Here is a 27,992-nt window from a genome sequence, read left to right on the forward strand (position 1 = left end):
CGTTCCCAACCCTAACCCAAACCCAAACCCAAACCCAATCCCCATCGTTCCCACTCACTTCCTTACTTTCTCTTTCCCTTTCTCCTTCCCATTCTATTTTTGTTATCTGCCAAGAACTGAAATCCAAAAAAAAAAAAACCATTGCTCACCAACCCCATCCCTTCAATCCTATTGAAACCCACAAAGCAACCCCTCGGCCCTCTGTTTTTTCTTTCCCCTTTAATCAAAACCCTTCTTCTAGGGTTCCAGATTGTGGGGAAAAAAAAAAGAAGCACAGCAGCAAACAGAGAGGGAGAAACAGAAGACAGAAGAAGAAGAAGAGAAGGAAGACCAAACGAAGAAGAAGAAAGGAGAGGAGATGAAAAGAGAGAAGCAGCAAAGAAAAAAAAAACAGACTTACCTGGTTCGAAGCTCTTCACAACAAGCCGTGATAGCCCCTTGTGTTATTTTCTTCTTCCTCGCATCGTCCCCATCCTCATTGCAGTGCAGCCTCGTGGGTTCCTTGGTTCAACAGAGAAGAACCCACTGGTCTTCTCAGTCCTGTTCTGTCGGTAACCCAAACACTCCCCTTGAGCCTTACTTTCTATTTTCCTTTTGAACCTCTAATAATTACACTTTGCCCCTCTCTTTATCTTTTAAGTCTTTCTTTATTCCCAGTTACACTCCAGCCCACACGTGATCTCCCTTGTGGTTTAATTTGAACTTCCAAAAAATTACAATTCCGCCATCCCTACAAAAAAAAGAAAAAAAGGGAGATAATTACCATTCTTCCATTCTCCTTTAAGTTTCCATTTATTTACTATTTTGCCATTATTCTTTTGAGTGCTATTTTGTTAATCCTCACCATGGTAGCCAATAGTGAAGTTGTTCAACAGTTGAACTCTTATAAGAGAGAAACTGATGTAAAATTTGAAGCTATTATGACAATGATGGAATCCATGCAAGCTTCTATTGATCGTTTGGTGGCAACAAAAAAAAAAAAAAGTCTCATCCAGCCTGGGGATTCTTCCAACACGATTCCACAGGATCCATCACTACCACTACCACTACCACCACTGCCACCACATCATACACCACCACCACCTCCTCCACCACCATATGGTACTGCTAGATATGATAATGGAGCATAACGGGCAGCAAGGTTGGATGTCCTTGATTTTTATGGAGATAACAATCTAGAACTGTACCTTGACTGGATTCACAGCTTGGAGACATTCTTTACATGGTATGGGTTGACTGAGGCTGGAAAGATTTTATTTGCAAAAGCCAAGCTGAAAGGCACGGCTAGAGTCTGGTGGATCAAGCAACAGCAACAAAACCAAACCCGAGGCATTGGTTTAGTCACTACTTGGGCTGAAATGCATGAAGTCATGAATCAGAGATTCTTGCCTTCTGATTACAAGCAATGCATGCATTTCAAGTTTGCACAGTTGAAACAGGAGAATTTGACCATTGAATATGTTGCGAGATTTTATTATTTGGCCACGGCCACTCGTTCTGATTTTGAGTGGGATGAAGTATTAGTAGCACAATTTCGCAATGGTTTGCACCCTCAACTTAGTGCTGCCCTCGCATTTAGCCGACTGCTTACCATGGAAGATGCCGTGCAAGTAGCGTATCAGGTTGAGGAAAGTCTAAAACGTCCATACAATCGGAAAAATTTTGTAGATATTTTTCTTCAAGGTACTAGCTCTATCCTACAACAGCCTCTTACCTAAGAAAGGTCATCTAGTAAACCACAGGCTAGTGCTGCATCTATGGCCTCTTCTCGACCTAGTCGGCCATATTCTCTACCTCGACATGTTTCTGAAATGTCATCTTCACGGCCTACTCATCTATACTCACCCCCTCGGCGTGGTTCAGATAAATCTTTTGATTCTTCAAAATTTACAGTTCGGTGCTACTCATGCAATGGATTTGGACATATCAGTGCTCAATGTCCTAGCCGTTTGGTTGCTTTTATTGATAAGGATTCTCCTATACCATATATACCCGAAGAGCAACTTGGTTCTAACACAGTTGATTTAAGAGGAGCGTGCGCCAGGTGAAGTCAATGACACTCTCAAGGATGAAGACCAACATCCTTTTTATGTCATTCGTCATGTGTTAACCACTCAGAAAGCCACTGATAATGAAGATAGGCACCGCAGTAGTATTTTTTAGAATCGTGTGAAGTGCAATGACCAGTTGTTAACCTTGGTCATTGATGGAGGTAGTACACTAATGTTGTCTCTGAAGACGTTGTTCGTAAGCTGGGATTGAAGACAGAGCCACATCCAAATCCCTACAAAGTTGCTTGGGTGAACAACACTAATCTCAAAATCATAGATACGTGTTTGGTCACATGTTCTATTGGTGGATTTAAGGATACAGTCCAATGGGACGTCCTCCCTCTGAAGGTGTGCCATATCCTTCTTGGTCGACCTTGGTTGTTTGACAAGAAAGTACAACATTGTGTCTATGCCAATACCTATGCTTTCAAGCATGCCAACAAGACTATGAAGTTTCATCATGCCAAAAAAATCTCCTTGAAATTAAGCTCAAGAAGATGGTGGGATCGTTCCTCATTCAGCCTATTCCTTCAGACGGTCCTTTTCCTAACTCAACGGAGTCGAGTTCTTTTCAAACGAGAAGAGTTGATGCAGATACGACTGCCTTTACCTGGTTGGACCAACATGACCCGCTTTGGAAGCCAAGAGCCAAGAAGAACTGGTCCAACCCAGGGTTTTGGTCCAACAAGGGTTGGAAATAAAATTAGTAGTTATTTAGTAATTTATTTAATGCATTTTATTTTTCAGATTTGAATGTAGGAGTTAGGATTTATTTTCTTGCATTGGTTTCCTTTTATGGTTGTTTCCTAGTTTAGGCTAGTTTCCATTTTAGTTAAGCTTCTAATTCTATGTCTTTACTTTCCTATCTATTGACTGTAACCGATGGACAAAGAAAAGTGATTTTGATTATTGAATGAAGATGTTGAGTTTGTGCACCAGTGAAGTGTGTGATTCCCCTCCTTCCCCCTCTCTATTCTGATTTCCCCTTTCTTCCCTAAGCTTCTCCATCACTTTGTTTACAACGCAAACAAAATCCAAGATATGATGTTTTGGGGTTGCATTAAGGCCTGGAAAATTGTGGGGAAAACGAACTCATGAATGCGAACAATTGTCACTTCATTGACTATTGTTGTTACTTGCTCCACAATATTCTCATTTTTCGTTGTCATAACTTGTTCCACATCCAGGCTGTTTTTTGCATTGAGATTCAACTCGTCTTGTGCCTACACTATCACTTTCTTTGAATCTAAAGAGATGTCGATTAATCCGTGAAGAATGAATGCTTGACACGTGTGGAAAGGCTGGAGCTGCACAAATTTCTATCACAATCAATGATGACTCTTCATTATTCCAACCATTCTTGACCCAATTTAATGATGCATTAAGAAGAATCAAACATTTCACAAGAAGCACCATCACTATAGACAGAGAACTAGAAAAAGACATCATCCACAGACCTAATAATAATTTGGTCGATCTTTGATAACATATCCACCACAGATCACAAGACAAAATTGTCATATTGCCACTTATCAATCAAACAAATTAGCAAGTTCCATTAGGCTAGCGAACTCTGAACTTGAACACAAGAATCCATGACAATAATGGAAGGCTCAAATAAAAGGAGTGGTAAAATGGTAAATAATTGAAACTTTAAATGAGGATGGCAGAATTGTAAATATAGAAGCTCAACTAGAAACTCAAAGAGTATCACGTATAGGGGAAAGGGTAAACTTGGAAACTTAGTTTAAAAAAAAAAGGATAGTTCAGAAAAAAAGAAAGATAGAGGGCATTGCTCGAAAATCAAAAAAGAAAAGATGAAAAAAGATCTTGTGGAGTTACTGAATTCTACTTGGAGTCCTACTCTATTGAACAACTCGAACTAGAGGGAAAAGAAAAACTTCGAGGGAGGCGGAGGGTTTCAAGTTGATGATGATGCCCACACCGGAGGCGTGATGTAGACATGCGGAGAGGATTGCAACCAGGGAGGACCTTCGAACCAGCAGCAGCACAAACGTCAGATGGGAGGCGTCTATGAGGATAGTGGGCTACTAGGAAGACGACTCGTAGTGGGAGGCGGGAGAACCTGAAAACTAGGTATGTGGTCTTCTTTGTCTCTTGCAATCACCTCTCATCTCCTTTCTTCTTCTTCTTCTCGTCTTTTTTTTTCCCCTTTTTGGATGATAAAACCCTGAGATGAAGGTAGTAGGGGGCAATGGGGGTCTACTTGTGAGGAATCAAAGGGAAAGGGTTGAGGTTTTGTGGTGGGAGATGGGAGATGGGAGATGGGAGATGGGAGATGGGAAAGGGCGAAAGATTAGAGGTCGACTCTTCTTTGGACAGAATAGATCACTTTTTTTTTTCCCACTGCTGCTGCTGTTTGGCAGAATGCAATGGAAGGAGATAGTGAAGAAGGTACAACAGGGGTAGAAAACGAAGGAGAGGATCCTTCGGCTCTGATACCACTTGATGGAGGGCCAGTTAGAGAGGAAAGGGAAGAATCTCTGAGATGTCTCAAAGATGCAGGGGGAGGGAAAAGAATAGCACAAGAGAAGGGGGAAGGAAGCACACAGCCAAGGGCTGCCAGGCCACACATGCACACCACACAACCAAATTCAATTCATTCTTCTATTCTGTCCAATACTTGTCCATCGGTTACAGTTTTATAGGAGAAAAACCATATCAAAATAGAATCCTACTCTACTAAGGAATAAACCCAAATTGAAAATCCAATATCCTACCAAATCTATCCAAACAAGAAAAGAGGAAATAACTCTATGTATCCTACTTTAGAAAACACATAACATAAATAAACAACTAAATAAATAAAACTTCCTAAAAAAATCCTACTAGACCAAAGATTCAAATTGGATCCGATTCATCTCTGTCTAGATACCCATATGGGTTTGGATAGGTCCACAGTTGTGCACTTGCGTCAGTTATGAGACCAGATTGGTCGAAGGCCATAGTTGCCTTGGTGTACAAGTGGCTTTTCCTGGATTGGCACCTTGGGCGCCTATGCGCTTTGTTGGTCCCACCTTAAATTGTTCTCCCCTTGACTGCCTTGGTGCACTAGACGTCGTGACAGCTGTGTCAAAGGTAATCTCTTCTTCCGGTGTCGCCCTAAATTTTTCTCTCCTCGACTGCCTTGGTTCTCCTAGGCACCGTGACAAATATGTCGCACGATCTCTTCTTCCCTCCTTTTCGGTAAGTTCTTCCTTGTGCTTCCTATTCTTATCGTCTAGTCTAGGTTTCCTTTCTTTTCTCTCCTCTCTCCTTGTTACTGTTCAACCAAAATCTTGAGTTCCAAAGGAAGAGGACTTGATCTCAGCTCAATCTTTGACCTTCACGGTTGGGGAATAGCATCACAACAAGAAAGAGGAAGAGAAAAGAATAAGAAATGGCTGCAAATTAGGAGTCACAACCGTAGGGTTGGGACTGCCCTCCTTCAATCAATATATAGAATAACTATAACAGAATGGGAAACTAGAAGGTACATCTGAAATAGGAAACCAACTAACATACTAAATCTACCATGAGAAGGTCCACTAGGAACAAAATACCCCTAAGGAGAATGATGACTTGCGCTAAACAGCAGCCATAATTCCTTTCCCTTCTCAACATCGACTTCTAACAACCATCTTAGGGAGATTTAAGCCCATAGCCCTAGCCCATAAAAGCCTTCTTCTGGTGAGTTTTGTATCAAAGTTAAGACCTGGTTTCAGTGTTACCACTTGGATCTGTTTGCAGAATTTATAATTTTTTATTAGATCATCTTTTGGGCCTGCAATTGTTTGCTTTCACGAGGACCCTTGTTCAGGCCAGGTTTCCGCTGGCCTTTGGTTATCGTGAGGTTGAAGTCAACCTCATGTGTGGGTGTTGTTTTAATACTTTTATTTTTTTTTCGTAAGTTGCCCCTCCTTTTCTCTTTTATCAGCACTTGTCCCTTTAATTTTTTTTTCCAAGTTTGTCATTGATCATTAATTTTAATTCCTTTCTCATCCTTGTCCCATTGCCTTCATAAATAGCCTTTAAGACTCGATTTAATTACAAAAGTGCCATACTTCAGTGAAACCTTCAGTTTATTTACAGAATTGCCATCATTCCTTGATATTTGGCTATTGCACACTTGGGTGGGCCCATAGCAATTTCGCATAGGGTTTACCCTTATGGAGAAGAATTGTATTTCATGAATACCACTAAAATATCCACATAGTGGACGTCTGACAACAATTCAATTTTATTTGATATCAATTTAGTTCTTGAAAATATTCCCAACTTATCAATCAAACTACTGCCAAAAGGTTTAATCATTCAAACAACATAGGCTATGTTTGATTGCAAAGGAAGGGGAATTTTCAAACTTAAAAAAGAAATTTTTGTAATCATTACCTCATGTATATCACTAACTCCAAATCATTCCATATTTGGTTATTAAATTTCACTTTACCTTGCATCCAAAACCCTTTGCCATAAAATGTAAGATAAAATTACATGTAAAAGTTCCATATTTGGCTATTAAATTTCACTTTACTTTGCATCCAAAACCCTTTGCTATAAAATGTAAAATGTATCATTGCTAAATATGGTAAGAAATTCAAGTAGTTTAGACAATCACATGGGGTAATGATTACAAAAATTATTTTTTAAGTTTGAAATTTCCCCTTCCCTTTCCTTTAATTCCCCTTGCAACCAAACAGAGCCATAGGTAAAACATCCACAAATACCAGCAATAAACTCGGTATAAGGGAAGTTGAGAAGGGTCTAAGTTTCTGACCAACTCATAACTCCAAGACTTGAGTAGGTGAAATAATGAAGAGAGATCCTTCACGCCTATCACCCTTTTGTCGACAATAAGACAGGTCAAAATATTATCAGTTTTCACTGATTTGAAATGCCAACATTCAGAAATTGAATATATCAACAAGTTGCTGAGAAATAAAACTACCCCCCAACGGATGAACTCAGGAAAAAGATAATTTGTTTCAGACGGCTAGTAACTATTTTCTATATCCTACATAAATGAAACAAATTATCCCCCATAGTACCTAAAACCAAGACTTAAATGGAGAGCAAAACTGAGCAGGTTCAACCTGTTCAGTCCAAGTCCAAAAACAAAGAAACTGATAAGTAATAAACAAGCCTTAAAATGGCAAGAGGTAAGGTCCTTTGGTACCGTAATTCATTATATCTCAACCATATCTCCCCAAAACAAGAAGATATTAAGAAAAATGAAACTTCAGAGCTTCATTCACAGACCCCAAATGATTTGAGGAAGCAAACTGCAATCCAAATAAGAGACAACAGACTAAAATTGATAAAAGAGTAGAAGATTGAGAGAACACAGAAGAACATTACCTTATCAGGATTGTTTTTGGTAAGTGCAGCTCCAACAGCTCCTCCAAGTGACCTTCCAAAAACAACTATTCTAGAAGCATCAATGTCAGTTCGTTGAGTCAGATGATCCAATGCAGCCTAACCAAGAGTAAGAGAAGCATTCCATCAAGGTTGTAGCCAAAAAACAAAAACCTGCATATTTGAAGATGATGCCATGTTTATGTGATGATGTAACGGACTGTGTATTCTTCTTTTATTTTAGTACATTATCTTTTTCCCCCACTCGCCTCACTCAAAAAGAAAAGAAAAGAAAAAAAAAAAAAAAGAAATCTGTCAACAGCAGTTGAGAATGAACCTTAGGTCAACTCAAATGAATGGAAACGCAAGAACAAGAGACAAACAAAAACTGAAGCATGCCCTTGTAATCCAAGTGGGGAAGGTAGCCTCAACTTTCACCATATGTTAAAGAACAGCTATACATGTTAGTGAGAGTAGCAGGAGGGCAGTGAAAAGAGTAAAAAAAAAAAAAAAATCATTCAGCACTAGATAAGACTATTTAAATATGACTGTAGCAATAAACACACCCTCTGTAAGAAAGCATAAAGACATTGCATCGCAATCTCTGCAACATTATGCGAACCATTTCCAGACGATGGGCAATATCTGCATGATAAGAGTCAAGGTCTCCCAAAAGAATTTGAGCCTAATTATATATGCATAAATTGATTGAATGGAAATAAGAATACCAACAATATCACCAGGAAAATGAAATCATTAGGATACTGCCAGCATTTTCTTGGAAAAAAAGAATGGTTGGACCTGCAAAGAAAACTCCACTGTTACAGGTTTGTCAAGTAAAACAATATCAAAATAGTAGGAATAAGGAACCGTAGACACAATAATTCTAAACTGGTGAGGATGAGAACCAAACAGAGAAAAAGACTGACTACATTTTGGATAGAAAACTGTGCAAAGCAAAGGATGCATTCATGGAATATCATCTATGTGCAGATTTCCCTCAACCAGCTAAGAGCTGCACTCACATACTTCCCATTTTTCCTTTTTCTTTTGTTTCTTCACAATCCAAATGAATCAAACCATCTCCAGGACAATTAACCGGAGAGAATTAATCTGGTCCAACTGAAACTCCAACAAAAGAACAGAATCTAGAAAGCCCATACTATATTCAAGTATGTCAGTTGTCAATACCAAAAACAAAAAGAATTCTTAATTCTCAAAACAAACACAAGTTTCCATCAGTAACAGGAACGGAATCCGAACCTCTAAATCCTAACAGCAGATTAATTTTCTTGCACAAAATTTGGTCAAGCAAAATAAAATATACAAAAGTGCTAGTCAAAATCCCAAGAAGAAATGAAGCATAAACGGAACTAGAACAATATACAAAACGAACAGCAACAGTTAGAAGGTTAAGCACAACCGTGATCTCAAAGTCATCCAAGCGTTAAAGGGAAAATTAAAATGCGAGAGATCAAGCTGAGAAGGCAAAGCCCTAACACCAGAGTAGCTCCAACCAAATCCAATTGGAGAAGAGAGAATTATTATAAACTACGAAAAATTAAAAATGAAGAATCGTGAGAAATAATTGAAACAGAGAGAGAGAGAGAGAGAGATGTAGTTGTGTACCTGTGCAATCAGGGAAGAGTTTGATGAACCAGGCATGAAGGCGAACTCCATCTGAGGATCTTAACCAGACATCCTCGTACTGAAGGCGGAGACGAGCTGGGGTGATCGGGTAAGACTTGGAGAGCCCTGGCAGCACGGGTACATAAACCAATTTCTCCTGAAGCGCCACCAACAGTGAAATCCCTGCCACCACTATCCCTCCCACTCCGTACAGAAACAGATTCATGTACGACACCATTTCTCCTTCCTCCTCCTACCTTCTCTTCCCTGCTTCACTTTCCCCTCTCCCTCTCACTCTCTCTCTCTCTCAGAGACTCACTGCAAGCCCCCACCTCTCTCTCTCTCTCTCAATGTCGAAGAAACACAGAAAATTTTGAAGAAACTCAAAAAGGCTTCGTTCCTTTGCCAGGTTGGAGTCGTCGGACCGAGTCGTACTATAGGCCCATAGGCCAATGTCACTAAAAGCATTGGGCTAAGCCAGGTTCATGATTTTGTGTTTGGATGGTTGGAGTCGTTGGACCGAGTCTTACTATAGGCCCATGGGCCAACGTCACTAAGTCCATGGACTTAAAACATTGGGCTAAGCAAGGTTCATGATTTTGTGTAAGAAGATTAGATACTTGTTGAGGAATGCTCTAGAAGCTAGAGTGCTCTTGAGATTCTTTGTATATAAATAAGGAAGTTTTCACCAAAAAATAAAATATTAAAGAGTAGTAGACAACTCTGAAGTACTCTACTAAGGAGGTGGAAATATTTTAGAATCTTTGGTTAAAATGTTCTTGACCAATGAACGGAAGACATGTGTATAAATCTTAAACATTCTTTGTAACCATAAGAGAGTAAGAAAGATTGGGGCCTGTTTGATTTTATTTCTATTGTTTCTGGACTAAACATAGAAATAACTTTTTTCTATTTCTATTTCCTGAAACGATTTTTAAAATTGTAAAAAGGTGTTTGATAATTATGTTTTCCGAAACGTTTTCAATAATATAGTCGGGTTCAAGACACGACGTTGCAGGTATGCAATTCACAAGTGAAGGCAAGACGTCGGAGTTGCAGGTATGTTGGGGACCTATTTGATTTTGTTTCTGCTGTTTCTGGACTAGACATAGAAATAGTTTTTTCTGTTTCTATTTCCTTAAATGATTTTTGAAATTGCAAAAAAGTGTTTGATAATTATGTTTTCCGAAACGTTTTCAACAGTATAATTGGGTTCAAGACATGACGTTGCAGCTATGCAGCTCATGAGTGAAGGTAAGACGTTGGAGTTGCAGGTATGCTTCATGAAAATGAGCTACAGAAAGATGAAGTTAATCCAAAACTATGAACTTCATACAACCAAGTTCGAATTGCTGCTTCTGGATAGCGAGAAGTTATAACAATAGGCTGGTGTTGCGGTAGGTCAAGTGAAGAATTGGGTTTTTCACAATTTTTGTCTCTCCCACTTGTTTCTCCATTTATGTTTTTAGACACAAAAATATGCATAAATTTCTATTTTCTATTTCAAAAAACAAGTGAAACAAAAAGAAAAATCAAACGGTTTTTGAGGTGTTTTTCCATTTATGAGCATAGAAAAACGAAAAAACACGTTTCTTAAAACAAATCAAATGGGCCCTGACTTAATGCTACAAGGAGTCCTAAGTGCCGACACAGTTGGCTCAATGGAGATTAAGACCGTAACAATGTCAAATTTCTCTTCCTTTCAACAAGACTGGAATCAGGATCAACTCAAGTAATTTGTGGCAATGAGATTTTCTTTATTAAATTGGTCCAAGTAAATGTTTTCATGTTCTCTTTATTGATAGTAATGTGACGAATGGAGTTAAAGCACACAGATTATATGTTACACCGTGAGGAGAACGACAGCTAACAAGAATGGAGAATTTGTGTTCGAGCTGGCATAGCCTATGCCTTTTCCAAATCTTTTTTTTTCCTTTATTTTATTGGGATAAGGTTCTTTCAACAAACGGCATAGAGTAATCTACGAAGAAATAAATCCATACCCTCCCTCAACGGTTTAGAGAGAATGGGGAACCTTCTCACAAACATTATGATGAGTCGTGTCTTTTCATACATTTTGATTAGGATATAATAAGGGTAAACATAAAACCAGTTTCACAAATAATCCTAAAACATGAAAGTAAAAAAGTTACGTTTTCGATTACCAATAGAAGAAAAAATGAGTTGCATTTTCAATTGGATAAAGTTTTGCTTTAACCATGGCTTCTCTTCATCCCATCCACCACAACGATTTCATCATTATTCCCACTCCTAATTGATAAAAATCAAAATTATTTTTTCACTGTTCCAAGAATCTCATCCAAATGTCAAGACCCCATGAGTGAATAGAATATCTATTTATCTTGGTGATGGAAAACTCAACCATTTTCTTTTTCATTTAAATACCATTCAATACAAAAAATTTCCTTCAAAACAAAGCTCATCCAGAATCTCTTCATTGTGACACTAGTGAGGCTACGCTTGACCATCAAGAAATGGATAGAAAATGCAAAAATAAATAAATAAATATTCAACAAAAATTAAATTTGAAGAGAAAGAGATAAAAACATAAATCAACCATTTTTTGACAACCAAATATAGAATGACGAAAAACTCCCATATTTTTTATTTTTAATGATTAAGATGGTGCTGGAATGACAGCTCTGAAGAGGGGTAGAGCTTCATCCATTATGCAAACTATCATAACATCCACAGAGAGAGAGAGAGAGAGAGAGAGAGAGAGTCTTGATTTTTAACATCTTGATCAAAGTTCAGAGAAAAGAAATATTTGATTTGATGGCTCACATACCATCCATCAGTAAGCAACAGCAATGGAACCTGATTCTCTGCAGCTCCAGACACAATTGGCGTTTCCCACACCATTCCATGACAAGAAGCTGCTGTTGAATTTTCAGTTCTGATACAACAGTATCAAACAAACCATTCATCGGGTGATTCAGGTTTATGCTGCACAAGGTCCAGGATAGAAACCTGGAGAATATGTTAATAAACTAACCAGCAGTAACTTCAAATAAGTCCTTTTCAAGTGCCCAATTGTTTTCAGAGATCCAAGAAACCAGTTAGTAACAGTATCCCATGTCTACTTTGTGTCTATAACAAGTTAGCCAACAAGCATGAAACACCAAAATCAAAAGTAACAGAGCCAAGGATGTATTGCCGGGAGGAATACCACAAGCCCAGAAGGAGGTATCTGTTGGATCTAAATCATAATTCAAGAATCCTCCCAGATGAACCACTGATCTGGTTGTGGCTGTCCCGATATCTCAATGCATGACAGGTACACGGTGCTGTGATCCATTACACACCATTCCCCCTCCACCTTGAATGGTCTGACCCATGTGTGGAGGGTAGACTGAGAACCTGTTATCCGATTGACGGTAGATTTCATCACCATTAGAAACACTCGTCACATCAGAGCAGGATGTGCCCCCATTCCTATTTTCTGATTGAACTACTTCAGACTCTGAAAGGTTTCCTCCCAGATGCAGATGACCAGAGTCCGAAGCATCCTCACCATCAGTGGCTGCACTAGGATTGGATTGCTTTTTCGTGTTGAGAAAGCGTCCACCAGATCCCCTAGCCCTTTTCAATGCATGAAGATGTCGAGACTCATGAAGGTATGGCTGCAAAAATTTTAAGCAAGAGTGCATAGAAGATTAATGTTCTCAAAAGTCCAAGCATATCGTCCAGGGAAATCAATAATCAAGAACCAGAAAATAGGATGATACCTTTCGATCTTTAATAAGTTTGTTTTGGGACTGAAGCTTGGCACGAGACTGTCTCCGTCTGAGGATCCCACGGTACTGCTTGGCATTAACATAGATGGGCTCATCTTCAGCAAGATCATGAGGCAGGGGAACTCGTGCAGGTGCAATTCCCACCATTTGGGGATGAATCTGGCCATGTCCCAATCATAGATTCATAGGTATGTCATGAGAAAGATCAAAAGCCGTAAGGAAAACATACTTGTGTGCAAAGCACTTAATGAAGCCAAAGGCATTCCATCATATTACAAGAAAAGAAAACTTTGAATTAATAAATCAACACCAAGCCTTGTTCAGTTGATCATTCATACTGTATATCTATTCCAAATGCTTTAATTTTTATTTTATTTTATTTTTTTGGATGTGTGTGTGGGGGGGGGGGGCACGGAATATTATTTTGGGAAACCATGCAATGTGGAGTTCACAGTGCTGAATTCATGTAATTCATAACATTCTCTTGAAAAGTATTAGTCATCTTTCTCATATCTAGGTCCAAGAAATGACTGATTAATTCCTAGATAAAATATCAATCATAACATATAAAATTGATTTTCGGCCACATTTAGGCCAAATATGAAGCCTAGGCCTGGCTTGGCCAGAAAGGTCTCAGAATGGACAAGATGGGCCAGAAATTGTTATCCCTACATTCCCTCAAAATATATTTCAGTCTGTGAATTTGCTCAGGAGAACATAAGCAAAACACAAAACATGGAAGCATATCTACTGTTTAATAATTATGTCACTCGAAATACATGTAGCTCAATGACTCAAATCACACAGCAGATTTCGATCAGCTTTCTTTGTCACAAACTGCAAATATTACAGGGCAAAACATCTCAACAAATTAAAGCTTGAAATTAAATTTCAATCTCTGCTGGATAAAAGCAACCCGGATTAGGATGCAACTTTAAAACAATAAAACAACAAACTTGATGATACTCACAATAGCCTGCGGTCCGTACGCAGCCAATAGGCCACCAACATATGGATCAGCATAAGAGTATGAAATGGGAGCCTGAAACAGGATCATTTAATGAGAAGCATTAGAAACAAAACTACCATGTAAGCACCATCAATACAAACAAATTTACTTACCAATGTCTGGCTGAAATCAACTTGCAAAGCAGGGAATACAAAATCAGGATTTCCCAGTGAAACAACAGGTTTCATGTGAGCTTCTGCTCGTTTTCCACAACTTTCAACAATTCCTGAATAAATGGAGACAAAATCCATCTTATCAATGGGCTACCGCTGTAACATAAGAGAAATAACAACCAGAAGAAAATGAAGAATAACTTCGAAAGATGCCCTTCCGAAGCTTGGACTATAAGTTAATGTTTTTTTTGGGTGAATAACTATAAGTTAATGTTATACCCACATCGATGCCGGTTCATGACTTTGTGAAAATTAAGTTTAAAACATATATATGAAAATTAATTTTAAAAAATATATATGCTTAGAGATCAGTATCTCCCATATTTTCCCCTTCAATATTCCCCTCCTCATTTCATAGAGAGCAGTTCAAACTAGAAACCAACCATGTAAAACCAAAATTTTTAATCCCACAAAATCTATAATCATTTGAGCATGAGCAAGTCGAATCCCTAATCAAACTTCATTTAAGAATTACTTTGCATGCATTATTCTTCTCTGTATAGGACCTTTTCTCAAAAAATGGGCTACATTTGGATGGGTGTACACCAGGCAGCATACTTCTGGAAGGCATTTACTGCTCCTAGTATAAACTTTATTTCCTTCCTAGGACAAACTTCATTCATCAAAAGGAAAGAGAAAGTTTCATGCCAATACAAGGACAAGTGGTGCCAGGTTGGCAACTCATGTAAAAGCTTTAATCAAATCATTTAACACCTGAATTCCAGAATCTTTTCTAACCAGAAAGAAAGAATACTGTTTTAAGGACACTTTTTGCCTCATAAACACACTAAAATGGAAGCCAAAGTAATTCAAGTTGTCATTAAGTTAAAGTTTACTTATACCTGATTGTGCTGAAATGCATTGCCCAGGAAGATTGTATCCCCCAACAGCCACCACATCATGGTGAGATTGATCAGTTGATTGACTTGAGGACGATTCTTGGTCTTGTTGTCGACCTAAATGTCTAGCATTACCACACTGGGGTGGAGAACCCATATTCAAGCTCAAATTCTCAGATAGAGATTATTGTCAAATTTTTGAACCAGTGGAATTACACACCAATGAAGCAACAAACAGATGAAAGTGTTGAATGAACAGAACTTCGATCAGAATCCTACTGGTAATGTCTTGCCTCGCTATATCATTTCCATCTTCTTCCCAAGCATCTCTAGTTATATGAAATCTGCCGAGATCTCAACAATGTTGTGAAAGATCTTTTTCAACTGCTCAGAAGCCCATTACTCAAATAAGTTGAAGCCCATTACTCAAATAAGTTGCAGTATAGTCAGGGTATCCAAATCTAATGCACAAAAGAAACAGATTTGCAAAAGCATCACAAGTCAAAGCCAAAAAACAAAGAAGAAAGAAGAGTGATAAAAGGACCAGAACTCAAAATCCAGGGTATGAAATTGCTTAATGGATAGTAATAGCTGAGCCACTAACAATGAATTACAACCTCAGTGCAACTACATCTACCCAGGATTAACAAGAGTGGAGAAGAAATTCAACAGTGAAACTGCAGCAGCACTATAAAAGCCAAAAAAGAAAGGATCACCTGCAAATCAATGCCAAAAGCCCTTCCTAAAATTATATAAATCACAAGACAGAGTATGCATCCATCCATCCCAGAGAGAAAGCGAGAGATGCAAATGGCTGCTGTAAGTGTTTAAATTCAGATATAATAAATGTTCAAGTAATTAAGTTGCACTCCAAGTGAACAAGTTTAGCCGTTTAAAGTTTGCCCATTATAGCGTAAAAGCCAAAAGAATAAAAGACAACAAAACTTATTTACACCAGTAACATTAACAGACTAAAGAAGTTTTACCTGTCTGTTGAATTGTATCAGGTTGAGGAGAGAGTCCTTCCCAGCCATTAAAAGTAGCAAACAGCAAAATTAAGGTCAAATGGCGTTAAAAACATGAATTAGGGAGTTGTCTGCCCACTTGGCAGGCCACAGATGTACCACATGCTTGAAACCCAGAAGTGAGAACCACAAGTTTATTTTGTTTCCATCCTAAATATTGATTTTCCTTTCTTGTGCCTTATATGTTAAAAGGTTTTTGGTCCCAAAATTATGTATAATCTATAATAACTTCAAATGTTTAAAATACATGTATAAACAAAAGTTTCAAAAGGGCAGATTTCTGGTCCATGAATTGCAGAAGCCAATAATGCAGCACATACAAGACATAATTGCCACAAAGCAATTCATCAAACTCTCCAATTCAGTGGGAATATTCACATAATCATCTAGTTCCAACCATATGACTTTTTCATGCATCAATATATGTTAAAAAATTGATAGATCTCCTATCCAGGGAATTCCTCATATATCCACTGATGAGAGTGAGTAGACTTAACTCCAAATGGCTATTATGGCACATACCTAACAAATTGGCTTCTTCCCCATTGCCAGAAATAGTTTTTCAAAATTAATATTCAAATCAAATTTTTGCATAATGTGGAGTTGCTAATATAATCAATGTAAAATAAACTTTCCGTATTGGTTAATTGACCGTTTGGGCCAATGGATGATGGACCAGTGTTGTTGGAAGAGATTAAAAGATATGTTCTGATTATGTTCCAAAATATTTTACTCCCAATCCTCTGATGCAGGAATTTCTAGACCGTATTATGATGCTCCTGTCCACAGAGGAGCATGGTTTTATAGTGAAACTGTGGAACATAATCGAAATTTCAAATTCTTGGGATTTATTTAGTTGGTTGGTGAGACTTTCATGTAGTTTTCATTTAATTCTTATGATGTCTAATTTAGACTGATAAGGCTGAGTTGTGTTGTTGTTGTTCTTGACGTCTAATTTAGACACGTTATGCCTAATGAGTAAGATAAGTCAAGTTACATAGGAAAGCAGTTTAATCTTTACAAACACAAGCAGCCAAATCCTGACTGTTGAAGTATCTGTGGAAGTAGATAACTGATTTTGACAAAACATTTCGGTTTTAATGATTCTCGGAATGAAATTAAATGACATGGAAAATACAAAGAATACAATATTTTATTGAAAGAGGTGAGATCATTGAAATGTCAAAATTTTGGTAGAAAATAATCAAAGTGTCACATTCCTTCATATACAATACCAAATTTCAAATCGGAACAGTAGAAATTGACTAAATGAGTTAAAAAATGTCAAAATTACTAGAACAATTCAGACTTCTTCAAAAACTAACATATCATTGATGATTTAAACCTCTCCAAAGAGGTCTAAGCTCTCACAACAAGACTGCAAAGAGATATTTGGGTTGTGTTGCTGTCGAAAATCCGTATGAGCTGATCCTGCACAAGCACAGAAAGCTGAGGCCCGGAGGTATCTCCGGGATTAGTCCTCCGACGCCCAAGTTAGAGACTGGCAGAACAGTTTTTCACAGGAGTAATGGTGTGGGTCTATTCACTTACCTCTCCCCTCCTTTCAGACTCTCTCTTATAGTGCTTAGGGTTTAGGGTTTCTTTTTGGGAGTCCCCCTCGGGTCCGCCTCTTTCCCTTTTTGAGTCCTACTCGGATACGTCCTATCCCCTTCGCGTATCTTCTCTTCACGGGGTTTACGTGGTTAGAATCCTTGCAGCCTCTACCAGGTGGGCGGCACGTGTCCTTCCGTTGGATACCACGTGTTCTTACTTTACTGGGTAATTACTTTGGCCTTATCAGCAGCCCCCTTACTTCCACTAGGAGGCTCTTCCTGTGGGAGTAATCATGTCTTTCGTCATTTTCTTTCCCATTCATGTGTCCCTTAGGCCTTATCCCTTTCGCCTCGGCTTTCGTGCCACCCACGACCAAGACCTTTGGTCAGGCCCGCTCGGCCCTTGCCTGAATCTTCAATCGAGGTAAGGACCTTCGGTCAGGTCCGCTCAGCTTTTGCCTGAGCACCCAACCGAGGTGAGGACCTTCGGTCAGGTCCGCTCGGCCTTTGCCTGAGCACCCAACCGAGGTAAGGACCTTCGATCAGGTCCGCTCGGCTTGGGCCTGAGTCCCCAACCGAAGTAAGGACCTTCGGTCAAGTCCGCTCGGCTTTTGCCTGAGCACCCAACCGAGGTGAGGACCTTCGGTCAGGTCCGCTCGGCTTGTGCCTGAGCACCCAACCGAGGTGAGGACCTTCGGTCAGGTCCGCTCGGCCTTTGCCTGAGCACCCAACCGAGGTAAGGACCTTCGGTCAGGTCAACTCGGCTTGGGCCTGAGTCCCCAATCGAAGTAAGGACCTTCGGTCAGGTCCGCTCGGCATTTGCCTGAGCACCCAACCGAGGTGAGGACCTTCGGTCAGGTCCGCTCGGCCTTTGCCTGAGCCCCCCAACTGAGGAATATTTCTTAGAGACTTGTCCAAAATCAATTGCCGTAAACCAGCTTAAATATTTTTCGTAATAAAAATCCTCGGAAGTGCCCGGGGGTGTAAAACTACAAACTGAGACAGTTTTAAGAAGCAAAAACAAAAACTAAGCAAATGTGCATGCTACGACTACTGATAAAATTTTCTCAGGTTCTTCGAGTTCCATGATCGGGGTACCCTTTCTCCCCTCGTAGTCTCCAGGTGATAGGACCCTGGTCGTATTATCCTGGTGACTCTGTAAGGTCCTTCCCAATTTGGAGCTAACTTTCCTTGATGCTTCGAATCTGATATCTCCACCCTTCTGAGGACGAGGACACCCATTCTGAACTCGTTTCTTCGGACTTTAGAATTGTAATGCCTCGCAACCTTTTGCTGGTAGGCGACGATCCTTTCTTGCGAGGCGTCTTTGACTTCAGTCAAGAGGTTTAAATTAGCTCGGAGTCCTTTATCATTTTCTTCTTCATTGTAATACTGAATCCGATGGGTCATGGCTCCTACCCCCACCGGGAGCACAGCTTCGGTGCCGTAGGTTAAAATGAAGAGTGTTTCTCCGGTGGCTGATCTCTCAGTAGTGCGGTAAGCCCAGAGGATGTTTCTTAACTCTTCTGCCCATAACCCTTTGGCATCATCCAGTCTCCTCTTTATTCCTTGGAGCAGGGTACGATTGGTTACCTTTGTCAGCCCGTTGGTCGATGGGTAACCGACTGACGTTTTCTTGTGGTCAATGCCGAGGGCATCACAAAATAAATCAAAAGTCAGGTTGGTGAACTGTGTTCCATTGTCTGTTACTACCACCCGGGGGATTCCGAATCGATAGACTACCGCCTTCTCGAAGAAATCCCTTACATTCTTTTCGGATATGGTAGCCAATGCTTCGGCCTCTGCCCACATCGTGAAATAGTCTACCGCCACCACAACAAACTTTCTTTGCCTCGTCGCCAGGGGAATGAGCCTAAGATGTCCATTCCCCACATGGCAAATGGTACCGGACTTGACAGGGAGGAAAGCTCAGTAGAGTGCTGCTGATGGATGGGGGCAAACATCTGGCACTTAACGCACTTCCTTACGAACTCTTCTGCATCCCTCCTCATGGATGGCTAGAATAGGCCCTGCCTCAGCACTTTGTGGGCCAAGGCCCGGGCTTCGAGATGTTGGCCACATATCCCTTCATGTACTTCTCGGAGTGCGTACTCGACGTCGACGAGGTTCAGGCATTTTAGGTATGGTGTGGTAAACCCTATCTTATACAACGTATCGTCTTTTAGCATGAAGCGTGCTGACCGCATTCGTATCTTCCTTACCTCGTCCCTATCTTTGGGGAGTACACCTTCTTTTAGGTACCTGATTATAGCATCCATCTAGCTGGGCCCGTTCTCGCCAACGAATAACACCTCTTGGGGTCTTTCGGTACTTGGTTGGGGTAACACTTCAAAATACACCGATCGTCCAAGGTCCATGAAGTCAGATGTGGCCAACTGCGACAGTGTGTCTGCACTGGCATTCTCTTCTCGTGGCCCTTGCCTCACCTTGAACTCCTTGAAGGTTGTTATTCTCTCTTGCACTGCCTTTAAGTACTCAGCCATCCTTTGTTCTTTGGCTTCGTAGTCTCCATTCACCTATCGTACCACGAGCTGTGAGTCACTGTGCACCACTAAAGCCTGTGCCAGATTAATTCCGGCTATTAGCGCTTCATACTCTGCTTCATTGTTGGAGGCATCGAAGTCGAAACGTAGGGCATACTCGATCTTGAAACCTTCAGGGCTGACCAGTATGATCCCTGCGCCGCTTCCCGCACTGTTGGAAGCACCATCCACGAACAATGTCCAAGTGTTTTCTGCCTGGGCCTCGAAAAACTCCTGGGGATCATCGGGGAGCGTTGCGTTGTCTCGGCTATGAAGACTGCTAGGGCCTGTGCTTTTATTGCGGTTCTCAGTTTGTACTGGATGTCGAATTCTCCCAACTCAATGGCCTAGTTTACCAAGAGGCCGGACATATCCGATCTCTGCGGTATCTTCTTCAGGGGTTGGTCCGTGAACTCGTATACCGTGTGATTGAAAACAGGGCCTCAGCTTTCTTGCCGCTGTTACCAGGGCGTACGCCACTTTCTCCACCTTTCTATATCTTGTTTCGGCATCCAACAGGATTCGGCTAACGTAATATATTGGCCGATGTTGTCTTCCTTCTTTCTTCGTCAGTACCGCGCTTACCGCCATTGCTGATACAGCAAGGTATCCCCGGCGTCTGGCTTCGTCAGTAGAGGGGTTGCGGCCAAGTACTCCTTTAGTTGTTCAAAGGACTTTTCGCATTCCTCTGTCCATTCAAACTTTTTGGATCCCTTCAAGGCTTTGAAGGAAGGGAGGAGGCACTTGTCAGCTGACCGAAACAAGAACCGTCCTAGGGCGGCGACTCTACCTGTTAGCTCCTGGACTTGCTTCACATTCTGTGGTGACCTCATATCTCGAATGGCTTGTATTTTCACCGGATTGGCTTCAATTCCCCTCTCCGAGATAATAAAGCCGAGGAACTTTCCCGATGCTACTCCGAATGCACACTTTGTCAGGTTCAGCTTCATGTTGTACTGCCTCAGTACCTAGAACGCCTTGTCTAAGTCTCGAATATGGTGTTCTGCCTTCAAGCTTTTCACAGCATGTCATCCACGTATACCTCCATGGTTTTGCCGATCATCTCCTTGAAGATCTTATTCACCAACCTTTAATAGGTAGCCCCTGCGTTTTTTAGCCTAAAGGGCATGACTTCATAGCAGTACAATCCCCCCTCGGTCACGAAGGATGTCTTCGGGACATCAGCCTCAGATATCTTGATCTGATTGTACCCCGAGTACGCATCCATGAAGCTCAGCGCCTCGTGTCCTGCTGTGGCATCGATGAGGAGGTCTATCTTTAGCAGGGGTAGCCGTCCTTTGGGCAGGCCTTGTTCAGATCTGTGAAGTCGATGCAGATCCTCCACTTCCCATTTGCCTTCGGGACCATCACCACGTTGGATATCCACTCCGCGTATTGGATTTCAGGGATGAACTGGGGCTTCAGCAACTTCTCTACCTCTTCATCTATCTTCTGCTGCTTTTCGGGGGCGAAGGTCCTCTTCTTCTGCTATATCGGCTTCTTAGTCGGGTTGACACTCAGATGATGCTCTATTACTTCTCGGTCTATTCCAGGCATGTCTAAGGCTGACCAGGCGAAGACGTCAGAATTGTCTCGGAGGAATGAGATGAGTTTTACTCGTTGCCTTGGCATTGTAGCACCCAATTGGAATTGGCGAGTGTTATCCCCCTCTTCGGCTTCAACTTGTATCAGCTCCTCAGCCGGTTCCCCCTTTGATAACTGGTGTCATCGCGCAGATCTTCTATCGGGAGCGTCTCGCCCACCTTTCCTTTTCCCCAAAAGGTGGTGGCGTAGCACCTCCGGGATGCCTCCTGATCGCCTCGACACTCACTGACACCGTTCTTGGTTGGGAACTTCATCTTGAGGTGTGGTGTGGACACGACAGCCTTTAACAGGTTTAAACCAACTCTCCCTAGTATGGCGTTGTACGCCGAAATAATGCCTACCACCAGGAAGTTGATCATGACTGTTACTTGGCGGTCTCCGGTGCCGGCTCTTACTGGCAACTCAATCGATCCCTCCACTTTAACCAGGGTGGCGAAGAATCCTTGCAATGGGTGATCGACCTTCTTCAGCCTTCCCTCGTCCAGGCCCATCTTCTGGAAAGCCTCAAGGAACAGGATATCAACTGAATTGTCGTTATCCACCAAGATCTTTTTTACTCTGCAATCGGCTATGGTCATGGTGATTACCAAGGCGTCGTCGTGTGGCGTATGCACTCCTTCCACGTCGTAATCCAAGAAGGAAATAACCGTCCCCGTCTTCGCCTTCTTGTTCGACCATTCAGCCACATGCACGCTTCTCGCATAAGCTTTTGCTTTCCTGGCCGAGATTGAACTTTCTCCAACGCCTAGGCCTCCACATGTTGTCGCTATAACCCTAATTGGGCTTTTATGATCGCCCCAGAGGTGATGGTCAGCTTCCTCAGGTGTCCGGTCCCTTTACAGTTCCTGATTGCCCCTGCGAGCTGGCCCCCTTCTTTCATGGCGGCCTCTGCCGTCTCTACGGCGGTTGTCCCTGCGGTCATTACCATCTTAGGCATCCTCCTTTTCGCGGTCTAAATATCCTCTTCGAATCATTCCTTCTATTTCCCCCTTCAAGTGCCAACAATCTTTGGTATCGTGGCCGTGATCCCTGTGGAAGTGGCAATATTTGTCCATATTGCGTCTGTCAAGGTGTCGTCCCATCTTCCCTAGCCACTTCATTGCTCTGGCATCTGGGGAGTCCTTAATCTGCATTAGCACATCCGTTCGTTTCCGGTTCAGGGGCGCGAATTTCTCGAACTTCTTCGGTGGACTGAGTGCCTGACCATGTTCGGACTTTCACCTTTTGCCTTTTGCCCTCTTCAGAAGGTTTGTCGTCGCCTCTTGAGATCCTTTTCCTCCCCGTCCTCTCTTCGGCTTCTTCATCGGCTTGAAGGGTTTCTTCCATCTGGATGTACTTATCACACCGAGCCCTCAACTCGGCTAGGTCCCTTGGTGTATGCTTCGCTAAAGACCTTTTTAGCTCTTTATCCTTGACGCCTCCCAGCAGGGCTGTGAAATCTTCTTTCGGGTCCAGACCTCTGATCGTGATCTTCTCCTGCTGTAAGCGCTTCATGTAGTTTCGCAGTGACTCTCCTTCATGTTGTTTGACGTTGGTCAAGTTCAACGTGGTCTTCTGAAGGGGTTGGCTACTGGAGAATCCCTTCACGAAGAAGTAACTCAAATCGCTAAAGCTGTGGATCGATTTCGTAGGCAAGCGATTGTACCATAACCTTGCCGCTCCTCTGAACGTCAAAGGCGAAGCGCGACACATGATGTTTTCCGAGACTCGATGGAACTGCATAGCAACCTTGAAGCCTTCCAGATGATCGACGGGGTCCCCAAACCCGTCGTAGGTGTCGTATTTGGGTAGACGAAAACCGATCGGGAGTGGATCCCTCATGACCTCATCAGCTAGAGCCGTGTCATCAGTGAGGTCTGGCTCGCGAGTTCCTGTCTGGTTTTCTACTGCCTTCCGGATCTCGTCTTTCAAGTCTAGGATCATCTGCTTCAACCCCGAGTCCTCATGTCTCTGTCCGTCTCCTTGGCGTGGTTCCCCATGCCTGGCCCCGGCGGCGTGCTGCGTCCTTTCTTTGGGTGCGGGGCTTTCCCTTCTTGCTCGGTTTCGAGGATTCCGACCGGACCTTATCGATCCTGTACTACTCCGGTCCTCGTCTTGAGCTCACTCTGGCCGGATATGGGGGCCTTGCAGTGCTCCGCCGGTCTTCTGAGAGACGGCTTTGGACACCTCCTTCATTGCCTCAGCCATTCGGTTATACTTCTCCTGAAGGGCTTCGAACTGCTCCCGTGTCACATATTCCTGCGCCCTAGGAGGGGGTGGAGGATTACTATCTCCGCGCACCGAATATCCGGCCGAACGCTGGTCCCTCACGGAACCTTCCCGTTCATCGTTTCCCCGTTCTTCGCCGATTTTCGTCGAGGGAGGGAGCCCTCCTAAAGGTTCCTCCTCATCCATGTTTATACTCGGAGCTGCTCTTGTTTTCTTACAATTGTAGGTTTTTCCCACCATTACTGTCGTTCCCACAGACGGCGCCAATCTGTTGCTGCCGAAAATCCATATTAGCTGTGCTGCACAAGCACAAAAGGCAAAGCCCAAAGGTATCTCCGGGATTAGTCCTCCGACACCCAAGTTAGAGACCGGCAGAACTGTTTTTCACAGGAGTAATGGTGTGGGTCTATTCACTTACCTCTCCCCTCCTTTCAGGCTCTCTCTTATAGTACTTAGGGTTTAAGGTTTCTTTTTGGGAGTCCCCCCTCGGGTCCGCCTCTTTCCCTTTCTGAGTCCTACTCAAATACGTCCTATCCCCTTCGTGGGGAATATTCCCCCTTCGGGTATCTTCTCTTCACGAGGTTTACGCGGTTAGAATCCTTACAGCCTCTACCAGGTGGGCGGCACGTGTCATTCCCTTGGATACCACGTGTTCTTACCTTATTGGGTAATTAATTTGGCCGCATCAGGTTGTAACTTCAAGAAAGAAATATGTCCCTAAAACTTTCCATCTTAATTCAATTTTTGGCTACATTATATATGGGAAATGATACAATAAGCTACGCCATACATTAGCAACCTAGGGTCCGAAGCCAAATTACCACTTTGGGTGTTTTTCCCCCCATTATATTAATTCATACATGTGTAATCATGCTCAAATAGACACTTCTTAAAGTTTCAAGGCAAATTCCACTTTTTGGGTACAAAAATGACCATTTCTCTCTTTCATCCGAAATGGATAGACCAAATTTCGGTGCCATTCGACCATTTCACCAATATATTTTGGTTTCTTCCATGGTCAAAATGGCCACCAAAATCAAAATTTAGAACCATGACTGTTCCTACATATGGAATTTGTTGCTTTGTTTTTATTACATCTATTTATGCATTCTTTATAGGATTAGGGTAAAGAATTGTTAATTATTCTACCAAAATTTGTTGATGTTTTCATAAATATTCTACCAAGATTTGTTAATGTTTCTCATAATTATTCTACCAAGATTTGTTAATGTTTCTCATAAATATTTTACCAAGATTTTTTAATGTTTCTTATACTAGAAAATATTCAGAAAGAAGGCAAACATGGTTAATAATCGAACCAACCCACCCACTAATTCCACAAATTTAACAAGGTAATATCCAGTAGTCCCTGACCCACCTAGCAAAGTAAAAAATAAACCTAACTAATCTAGAAACTAATGAGTAATTTCTTGACAGCACAAGAAGCAAAGCACATGCACAGAAACACAAGGTCCAAGAATTCCAATCAAAATAGTGCTGCCAGAGGCCTAATATGCTGCATATATCTCTACCTCAAAACAAAAATAGGAAACTAGAAAGAAGAACACCCCCAGCTTAGCATGAGTTATGCAAACTTTTTGATGAATTAACGGCAGTCAGAATAGGTCAAAGAAAAGGGTCATGTTGAGCATTTCTCAAAATTTTTTTAATGACCACAGTGAGGGCTTCTGCACTATCCTAAACTATTCCCAGCACAAAAAATGTGTGCAACTGAAAGGCAAAGGCCTACTGTTCAAGAGCCATATGGCAGTAACAACTACTGAAGAAGCATATGTCATGTGAAACTCTGCTGCAAGTATAATGCATCAAAGCAATTCTGATAACTGACATATTGACATCAGTGTAATTAATCAAATAAAAAGTGATGGTGTCAATCGACATTTCAAAACAAAATAATGATAACCACAAATCCAATAACTATACTCATGACACAATAGAAAATGCAGACTGTCAAATTCTTTACAAATTCAGAAATTCAATTTCAGTAGCATCTCCTCATTTTAAGAATTCTTATAACCCTTTCCATGCACAATCATGATCAATGATCCTATACCGTACTTCAATTTTGTGTATTATGGTACCATTCATAAATTAACTCTAGATTCAAGCACAGTAACATTCGGAGAGTCCATCCAACATGCATAAAGAAAACAGCCAACAAGGAATACCAGGAAACCATCACAAGTAGAAGAACAGAATGAATTCAATGAACCAAACCGTCAAAAGAACAATCAAACTGACCCACAAAAACCCATCAAAACAAGATTCTCCGAATGAGTTAAATAAATAAACAACTAGCTTTCTCAGGCTCGGCCTCACCCGCCTGATCTTCATTAGTTACAGTAGACAAAATCAATAAACTACCCATTATCGAGATCAAATAGATGTAGAAAGAAAATAAATGCTAGCTGACAATAAACACCAAACAGGTAACAGTAAGAAGAAGAATGCCCAGAAAGGAATCTACAGAGGAAGAAAGACAAACCCAAAGAACAACGGAAAAAAAAACTACCCAATACAATTACAACTTGTAAGCCTCTAATACACCAAAAACCTTGCCAATATCTGTAAAGATAATATCCCAAACGGAGAGAAAGGAAAAAAAGAAAGAGGGGTAACCTATCAAGCAATCTGCATGTCAAGCCTCTGCAAATACCAAACATGCTTCGAGAACGAGGAAAAACTATAAAAAAATAACTGAAACAAAAAGAGAAAGAAGAAAAAGATTTTGAAGCTAAACTATTTTTCTGTTTCAGGAAGAAGACGAAGAAGAAGAAAAAGGCCAAACCAGCTAGTAAGAGGAAGACGAGAAGTAGAAAACAATGACAAAAGGAGAAAAAAAGGAGAGACAGAGACAGAGACAAACCTTTGGATTTCGTAAAGTAAGGAATAGTGATGTAGGGATGGATCTGAGCATGTCTCCTCAAGTTGAAACTTGAACCCTCTTCTTCCAACCACAAGTCTTCTCGGCTTTGCTGCTCTTCACTCTCTCTCTCTCTCTGTCTCTCTCTGGTTCCCTACTCTCCCTCCTGAAAATAACAACAACAACAACCCACTGCTCCTTCTCCTCTCCAGTCCTCAGTTCTCAGAGAAAAACACTATTATGGAAACCCAAAGCTACCATTAAAAGATCAAACCATGACCACCACCATCACCACCTTTTTCTTCTTCTTTCTTCCTTTTTTTTTTCTTTTTTCTTTTTCTTGTCTCTGCTTATCTTCCTCTCCTTTTCATTTACTCTTTCTTCTCAATTAAATATTATCATTATATACATCATTAAAAAAATATATTATATTATATTATCAGATAGCCCATGATCCTTTTTTGTTTTGAGTTTAAGCCTTTTAAGGCTTTCTAAATTAATATTTCTTCCTCTATTAATATTTTCCCTTATACTTTCTATAATTACTGAAATTCTCCCCCAACATATTTTTTTTTTCTCCCTATCCCCTTGTTGCTTGTTCTATTAAATTTTTATCCCTCTTTCTTCCCAAATATTTTTACATACCAAAATTACCCCTCTAATGTATATTTCAACCAGTTTTCTTTACTTTCATAATTGTAAATTTTAATAAATTTTTTGTACAAAAAAAAAAAATTCACCAAATTTTCTTCATTTTCATATAAAGTTGACCCAATTTGATGTTTATCAAACAAGAGATAAAAAAACTTCAATGTTTGCATGTTATACTTGTATATGAATCTTTGAATTAAAATCATACATCAAACATTTGAAACCATTTGTGTAGTTTATGGTATCGACATTGATATCAATATTGTTACCAATACATATCTACTATATCAAGTTGATACAAGATTGAGACATTATTTTTTTCATCTAAAAAATAGATAATTGTTTTATATTATTTATCTATATCGATTAGGTAACAATATTTATCGATTGACATAGATATAAATTAGTGAATCAACTAGATATCAATACCTAAAGGTGCGATTGAACGCCAATCAAAATAAGAAATGGAGGGGTAATTTTAATATTTAAAACATTTTGGGGAGGAAAATGAAAAGGAATTTTACGTTACAGAGAGAATAAGAAGAAAACTATCTGTTAAAGGATTTAAGTGAATATGGGCAAGTAATGGGGACCCCAAATGGAAATTCTCAAATATTTTACCCAATAGCCACCCTCTGTAGTCTGGAGGCTTCACTGTAAACCGAACTTTAACCTCCATTTTAATTAATGAACTGACATGTCTTCATTA

General features: G+C 40.8%; 2 protein-coding genes across 3 annotated transcripts in view; both read right to left on the minus strand.

The window, feature by feature from the left end:
* Nucleotides 1–9,388, minus strand: part of LOC122086767 (alpha/beta hydrolase domain-containing protein WAV2-like) — a 23,575-nt gene extending 14,187 nt beyond the window's left edge. The window contains exons 1-4 of the mRNA XM_042655735.1: nt 9,036–9,388; nt 8,172–8,207; nt 7,969–8,051; nt 7,410–7,526 (exon numbers count right to left, since the gene is read on the minus strand). Of these exons, the coding sequence (XP_042511669.1) occupies nt 7,410–7,526; nt 7,969–8,051; nt 8,172–8,207; nt 9,036–9,273 (474 nt within the window). The 5' untranslated portion in view covers nt 9,274–9,388. The remainder of the gene's footprint in view (nt 1–7,409; nt 7,527–7,968; nt 8,052–8,171; nt 8,208–9,035) is intronic.
* Nucleotides 9,389–12,000: 2,612 nt separating this feature from the next.
* On the minus strand, nt 12,001–26,990 carry LOC122087158 (nuclear transcription factor Y subunit A-7-like). 2 transcript variants are annotated; one of them, XM_042656178.1, is made up of 6 exons: nt 26,636–26,990; nt 14,818–15,198; nt 13,916–14,028; nt 13,764–13,835; nt 12,785–12,952; nt 12,001–12,679 (listed from the first exon to the last, which is right to left on the minus strand). In XM_042656178.1, exons 2-6 carry the CDS (start codon nt 14,969–14,971, stop codon nt 12,320–12,322), a joined length of 867 nt encoding a protein of 288 aa, XP_042512112.1. In that variant the 5' UTR covers nt 14,972–15,198; nt 26,636–26,990; the 3' UTR covers nt 12,001–12,319. The 2 variants fall into 2 exon arrangements, with proteins under 2 accessions (XP_042512112.1, XP_042512113.1); XM_042656179.1 differs by having other exon boundaries at nt 14,818–15,275.
* Nucleotides 26,991–27,992: the final 1,002 nt, after the last annotated feature.

Source organism: Macadamia integrifolia, chromosome 8 (assembly GCF_013358625.1).
Source record: "Macadamia integrifolia cultivar HAES 741 chromosome 8, SCU_Mint_v3, whole genome shotgun sequence".
NCBI classification, from domain to species: Eukaryota; Viridiplantae; Streptophyta; class Magnoliopsida; order Proteales; family Proteaceae; genus Macadamia; species Macadamia integrifolia.

Coding starts and splice junctions, on each gene's coding strand:
- LOC122087158 (XM_042656178.1), bottom strand. CDS start 14,971: ATGGGTTCTCCACCCCAGTGTGGTAATGCTAGACATTTAGGTCGACAA. Junction 14,029..14,817: donor ATGCATTTCAGCACAATCAG/GTATAAGTAAAC, acceptor CCATTTATTCAG/GAATTGTTGAAAGTTGTGGA. Junction 13,836..13,915: donor TTGATTTCAGCCAGACATTG/GTAAGTAAATTT, acceptor ATCCTGTTTCAG/GCTCCCATTTCATACTCTTA.